The 7,021-nt window shown below is 32.8% G+C and overlaps 1 protein-coding gene across 1 annotated transcript in view; it reads left to right on the plus strand.

The window, feature by feature from the left end:
- The first annotated feature begins 692 nt into the window (after positions 1–692).
- LOC127127752 (phosphatidylinositol/phosphatidylcholine transfer protein SFH9) overlaps positions 693–7,021 on the plus strand; it is an 8,744-nt gene continuing 2,415 nt past the window's right edge. The window contains exons 1-12 of the mRNA XM_051057022.1: positions 693–1,057; positions 1,846–1,890; positions 1,974–2,274; positions 2,735–2,834; positions 3,087–3,353; positions 3,444–3,521; positions 3,945–4,046; positions 4,128–4,177; positions 4,265–4,364; positions 4,457–4,561; positions 4,665–4,757; positions 6,448–6,532. Of these exons, the coding sequence (XP_050912979.1) occupies positions 1,884–1,890; positions 1,974–2,274; positions 2,735–2,834; positions 3,087–3,353; positions 3,444–3,521; positions 3,945–4,046; positions 4,128–4,177; positions 4,265–4,364; positions 4,457–4,561; positions 4,665–4,757; positions 6,448–6,532 (1,288 nt within the window). The 5' untranslated portion in view covers positions 693–1,057; positions 1,846–1,883. The remainder of the gene's footprint in view (positions 1,058–1,845; positions 1,891–1,973; positions 2,275–2,734; positions 2,835–3,086; positions 3,354–3,443; positions 3,522–3,944; positions 4,047–4,127; positions 4,178–4,264; positions 4,365–4,456; positions 4,562–4,664; positions 4,758–6,447; positions 6,533–7,021) is intronic.

Raw genomic sequence — 7,021 nt, forward strand, 5'->3', positions numbered from 1 at the left:
AATAAACAATATTCAAATTAAAATTTTAATTATTTAATTTTGATCCAATCATAAAAAAGATATTGAATACGGTAAATTAGAAATAATGATCCCTTAATTTTCTTAATAAAAAAAAAACTTAACTTAACATGACTTGTTTGATTTGATTTTTAAATGTTTTAATTTTTAAAATTTTAAAATAATAAAACTATTTTAGTATTTTAATTTTATAAAATTATTTTTTATTTAAGAGTTTTAAAAATTAACAAAAATAAAATTTTTAATTTTAGAAATTGAAAAAAAAAGTGATATATCTTTTAATAATAACAAATTTATAATACAATACAATTTAAAAATAGTTTTTAAAAGTAAAAGCAAGATTGTGAACCATATTTTTTTCTCTTTCTAATTTTAAAAACTAAAAAGCAAACATAGAAAAACATTCAAATTTTACCTCAAAAATATATTTTTAATTTTTTTAATTTTTAAAATTATTAAATAGAGAATAACTTTCAAAAATAAATGATTTTTTAAAATTCTACTTTTTAATAATTTTTTAATTTTAAAAATTAAAAAGTTAAAAAAATATTTACAAAACGAATCTATAATTTCTTTAAAAATCCTTAATTTTACATAAAAAAAAAGTTTTTATTACAATTAATCTTACCAGTTTAACTGACCAATGTTTACGATTACGTGGTGTAGTTTTTAATTAGAAAAGCATTCGAGATATTTGGAAGCGTGACTGAAGAACAAAATTTCACTATTCCCACGCTTTTTAGCCTAGAATCAGCCACACTCGATCACCGCCCTCCACATTCCGTTAACAAACAAACGTCTGTAAACAAGTGCCAGAAAGTTACCAACCAACCAACCGCCGCCGTTAACGCCTAGCTCAAGCGGCCGTTGCACGCCACTGCCACCAACGACGCTTTTGATAGCGACGCACCTCTCTCTCTCTCTCTCTCTGCGGCTCCGTACGGAATTCGATACTCCGAGAAAGTGAAGTGCGCCATTTGGATCTCAGAAAGCGATATACATTTTGATTTCTTCCTCTCAATTTACCAACTTGCCTCAGGTATATATAAAAGCGACGCTGTTATGCTTCGGTTTGAGGAATGCAGTGTTGTCTTTTCCGATCATTCGTTAATGGATGATTTTATTGGTTGATCTACGATTTTCGGTTAATGCATTTTTTAAAACTATATTAATGATCTGAATTTTTAATTTAATCCAGCTCAATTATGGTTTTCCGATTTCAATTTTCATTTCTGGTGTTGTGCGTAGATCGTTTCAATCCGTGAATCAAGTGTTTCAATCTAGATTCAGACGAGCTTTGAATTTTGGATTTGGATTTGGATTTTTTTCTCTAATCCCGGCATCGTGTTAACTTCTATGATTAATCCATTGTTTCGTGTTTTTGTTCATTTGGGGATTTGATCCAGCCGAGTAGTGGTGTTTGTTTACTCGTTTACGCTTTGGAATTCTTTGAATTTAAGTTGTTTGGTTCAAGTAGTTACTGGACCTAAAACGTGTGAGTAATTACGTTCTAAGTAGATTATGAATGGACAAAATGTTGTGTATATAGGAGAAGTGACTCATATACCCGATGATTTAAGGTTTTGGGTGGAGATGTGGTGTTTCCCTCTCTCGTGCTGGTCGTGGAGCATTGGCCCATGACTCCCCAACATTAAGTATTAACTGTGGAATGTTATAGTTTCTCTAGAGTTTGCATTTGTTCTTAAGGGATTTGATCCAGCTGAATATGTTGTTGTGTTACTATTGAATAACTGGTATAAATGAAATATTATGTTTTTCTTTACATATTCCATCGTTAAATGTTGTTCTTGCTTTCCTGTGGTGCAGAGGTAATCTAGGCGTGAGTTATTTGAGTCTTGAATAGAATGCAAGGTACGAAACTTATTTGATATTAAGATGTTGATTTAGTTGTGTTTTTGGATTGTTTTGGTGACTGATGATGACTCTGGTTTTAGGGGAAGGATTATTAGTTCAAGAAGATGAGAGGATTAGAAGTTTGGAGCCTGAAACCTCTGAGGATGAGTGGCGGAAGTCTCGAGCTAGATCTCTTAGGAGAAGAGCAATGACTGCCTCAACAAGACTCACGTATAGTCTCAGGAAGCGTAATAAGCGTGTAGCTGATTATCAATTTGATTCAATTTTCATTGAAGATATCCGTGACGCCAAAGAGGAAGAAACTGTGAATTCATTTCGATTGGCACTGCAAACAAGGGATCTGCTTCCAGATTCCCATGACAATTATCACACAATGCTGAGGTAATTTGTCTGACTGAAGTTAACTTTACTGCTGAGCATGCAGTTTCTCTTTAGAGAGCTCAATTTATGACTTGAAATAAATAGAAATATCATTGGTTATGCTGTTTGGATCTCATTGATTCATATGTCAAAGGTACAACTTTTATTTTACCTTAATTTAATCAAGGAAAATTAATCGCACAAAGGTGGAACTTGAAGCACATTTCTTGCTTTCAGTTTGGAGCATTCTTCCTTTTTAAAACAGGGTTGAATCACAAGTTTAATTTAATGAATTATTCATCCAGCGGCCGTCTATTATTGCTTTAATACCTTTTCCAGAAACTTTTATCGAGGAGAATATATTTTGCTTTTGACAAGTCGAGGAGAATGGATAAAAAATATTTTGCTATACAAGTTTTTGTTCAAAAAGAAATGTTTTACTCATGCTGTGTTACAGGCTGCTGCTGTTTTAATGCTGCAGGTTTCTGAAAGCCAGAAAGTTTGACATTGATAAAACAGTCCAGATGTGGGCAGATATGCTCCATTGGAGAAAGGAGAATGGAGTAGATTCTATTTTACAGGTAAAGTTTGATACTAGTTGGTTTTCCTTTTACTTGATTGGGAAGCTAGTATTTCCTAATTATGCATACACAAAGATTGAAAGAGCTTATCTGAGTTTTCAACTCAAAACAGCCACCAAAAGCATCTAGTTGTAGTGAGGAAAAATCCTGTGTAGTATTCCAATAGAAGATTTTCCCCAATATTATTTGTTTGATCAGGAATTATTTTAATCTTTTCATCTGAAGGAACATTAACCCATAAGTAATATGCAGGATTTCATATATAAGGAGTATGAAGATGTTCAGCGTTTTTATCCTCATGGTATGCATGGTGTGGACAAAGAGGGGCGACCGGTTTATATTGAGAGACTTGGCAAAGTTGAACCCACCAAGTTGATGAACGTCACCACAATAGATCGATTCTTAAGATATCATGTTCAGGGATTTGAGAAAATGTTTAAAGAGAAATTCCCAGCATGTTCTATAGCAGCAAAGCGGCACATAGATAGAACAACAACAATAATTGATGTGCACGGCGTGGTAAATTCTATGCTAATAACAACATATCTGAATAGCCTAAATAACATGCTGTGGAAATTGTAGTTTATTGCTACTTTGTATGTTATGCAGAACTGGTTGAGCTTTAGCAAAGTTGCAAATGAACTTGTTATGCGCATGCAAAAAATTGACGGTGATAACTACCCCGAGGTAACTAAATGTTGTAGGATGTTGAATTTAACTTGATAAGCAAATCATAGTAGTGATCTTTAGAGTGGCAATCTCATTAATTCAATTCCGAGATTCTTTAAAAGATTTAAAAAATAGGTATGCAAGCTGTTTCTATTCATGATAACTAAAAAAAAGGAATTTAGTACATATTAGGTTTAGATGTGTTTATTTTCCTACTAAGTTCAGTGTTCTTGTTTCTTGTCATTATACAATTCATTTTGTCATGCATATGCTGACATGGATGCATGCATGTATGTGCACTCAAATACATGTCGAAAAGAAACCTGAATTAGGGATACAAAACTTACAATGCTCTGTACCATTACTGCAAAGTGAAAGTTGCCTTTGGTAATTTTGGTACACAGACCTCTTGCATTTCTGAATATGCTCTTCTTTTTCCAGACATTAAACCAAATGTTCATTGTTAATGCTGGTAGTGCGTTCAAGCTAATATGGAATACAGCAAAAGGATTTCTTGATCCAAGGACCACAGCCAAAATAAATGTATATATCTTTCTTTTCTTGCTTTGAATTAACTTTAGAAAGGAATGACAAGAGTCTAAATGATTCATGCCGGATTTACAGGTTTTGGGCAACAAGTTCCAGAGCAGATTGTTAGAGGTTATCGACGCATGGTTTGTGTTGTTTTTGTACTGTCTCAGCTAATTAACTGCTTCTATGTCTGTAATATGAATATCTTACAAACATTTGCTTTTGAACAGCCAACTTCCTGATTTTCTGGGTGGAAGTTGCTCATGCCCAAATGATGGAGGATGTCTTAGATCTAACAAGGGACCTTGGAATGATCCTGACATTTTGAAAGTATGGCATCATCAGGATTGTTGCATTTGTTTGAATTCCATCAACAATTACTGCTCAAATATACAGCTAATACTCCCTTGTGCTATGTACAGTTGTTAAATTCTAGAGAAGCAACAAAGCCAATAAAATTTGGAAGTTCTTCTGTTGCTGATAGATTAGATGCCGAGTCATATGCCAGCACGGTCACTCATAAATTGGTTAAGTTTGAGTACAGTATTCTTCTTTTTTGCACAATTCACAAGTCACGTTCATACTGTTTTTGCATGATGTGAAGCTTTACTCACAACTATTTCTTCACAGGTTACAAGCACTGAAATATCTGAACCCGGATCAACGTCAGAAGCAACGTTAATTCCTTCAACTTTTATGCAAACAGTTCCTTCTAGTGAGAATGTAAGCTGTCTTTCTATTTTCATTTTTTTTTTTGTTTTCTTTCTTATACATGTAGAAGTTTTAGGGTTCTGGTATAGGGAGAAGAAAAGGAATATTAAGAATTATTAAATTGGAGAAATGCTGGAAACAAGCTCTTTCCGAATACTCACTTATTTGGAGATATTTATGTGGGCCCATTCCCTATTTGGTGGGACATACCTCCAAATTTGTGGCACTTACATGAAATTCATCAGATAATGAAGAATATGTTAGTGTTGTTAGCATTTTTAATTTATATCATAATGTGAATGGTATGCTGCATTTTATTATAGAAGACAAAGTACCGACTTTAATTTATACCAATACTACTGTTGAGATATGCACTGATTTGAATCTTTACTATTAAGGTATTCCTTGTATATAATTCTGTATTTATTAGGATTGCTGTAGCCAGATGTATTTCCTTAATAAAGGGATTCTCTTTGTACAGTTTTCATTATTAGTAATATGAAGCTGAGAGCTAATCTTTCAGGTTATTCAGTACCAAAACCTTAGTCTCAAGTATTAATCCTCTTTAATTAATCATGATTTATAAAGAAATATGAAAATCAATCCTAAGTGGTAATTTGTTAGAGAAATATAAGAAATATGTAGATGGTTTGCTGGGTATGTTAAATATTTAATGTAATGTAAGATGTTTTTCTAGACATCCTAACAATACATTTCACATGAGAGTGATGAAACCCGGGCACTAAATGAACACCAAATACAATACAACAATACTTTTCTAGACATCCTAACAATTCATCTCACATGAGAGTTATGAAACCCAAACACTAACATGAACACCAAATACCAACACTGCGCATGCAATGTCCAAAATATAGGACATTGGGATATAGTGCACTCACATGCATATAAATTTACATATAGGAAGCATATTGACTGTGATCATGAAAGGAATTAATCTCGACCATTCTCTTGTTGTATGGTGAAGATTATCTTCTCACATACTCACTTAATACACCCTCTATGCATACATCTGTGGAGCACAAAAAAGTGATAATGTATGGAGTTTGCCTAAAAGAAATTTGACAATTAGATCATATTTGCTTAATTTTGAAAGTTGAAGGATTTGATTCGCTCAAAAAAATTGAGGACCATAGCATACTCCAAATTAGAAGGATCAAAAGTGTTACTAAAAACATTTTTTTCTTTCTCTTGGAACATTGAGTTTCACATCTTATTTTTATCTAGAGTTTCTCTAAATAAAGTAGATAGTTAGTGAAACACTTCTTGGGTTCCACACTAGCTAAAGTGTGTCAGTTTTGCTTATGAAAATAAATACTGACATGCTTTTGTTGCCTAAACACAAATTTGAGGATACTAAAACTAAAGCCAAGATAAAGATTTCAAACATAAATGGAAGTTAATTATTTACTTTTCATCTTAAATTTATAATTATAATACAGTGAACGTTCGACCTAACATATAGGTTGATGGAAATATGATAGTGAAATACCATAGATGCCAAATTTTAAACTTCAGGATTTAATTAAACTTCATTAATAGGAGGAAAAGGTTTTGGAATAAAACTGAAAATCTATAAAACTTTTAATATAAAATAGAAGTAAAAGTCAATTTTCAGTAATTTGTTTATTTATAATATTGATTAACTGCAACTGATGTATGATGTGGAACTATATTGCAGAAAAGGATGAGAGAGCGCATACCTATCTGCAACCTAGATGAGCCAAACAATGATGCCAAAGAAGTTGGTGATGTTAGTTTACCAAGTATGTCATCCAAAAGCATGTCCTATTATAATTAGGGTTTGTCTTGTGGTTTATTATTGGGTTTATTATAATTTACGTCCCCAAAATATGGTAAAGTTTGGTCTTGAAATTTGCTATTCATGGTCCACTGGTCCTTGTTGTGAACATTGTCTTATCAATCAGTAATGTTTCAAATGGAGTGACACCTCAGTTCGTACAGTCAAATAATATGTATCGGCTGCAAATGTGTTTAAAAACGCCTCCTCCTCACCAGGACAGGTCATTCATGCAATCTGTCCAATTCAAAATGAAACCGTGCTCTTCCTTATTTGTTCTTCTTCCTTGTTGATAGTTTGTACATACACAGTAGTGATAGAATCACCAATGTGGATCCACATTGGATCAACATTCTCATTGGAACAAATAATAACAGTGTTATCAACCAAATCCCTCATAACCTTAAAGTCATTTTTTTTCTAATGAATGATTTCAATCAAAACTTGTTTGGTG

This window comes from Lathyrus oleraceus, chromosome 3, assembly GCF_024323335.1.
Source record: "Lathyrus oleraceus cultivar Zhongwan6 chromosome 3, CAAS_Psat_ZW6_1.0, whole genome shotgun sequence".
Lineage (NCBI taxonomy): Eukaryota > Viridiplantae > Streptophyta > Magnoliopsida > Fabales > Fabaceae > Lathyrus > Lathyrus oleraceus.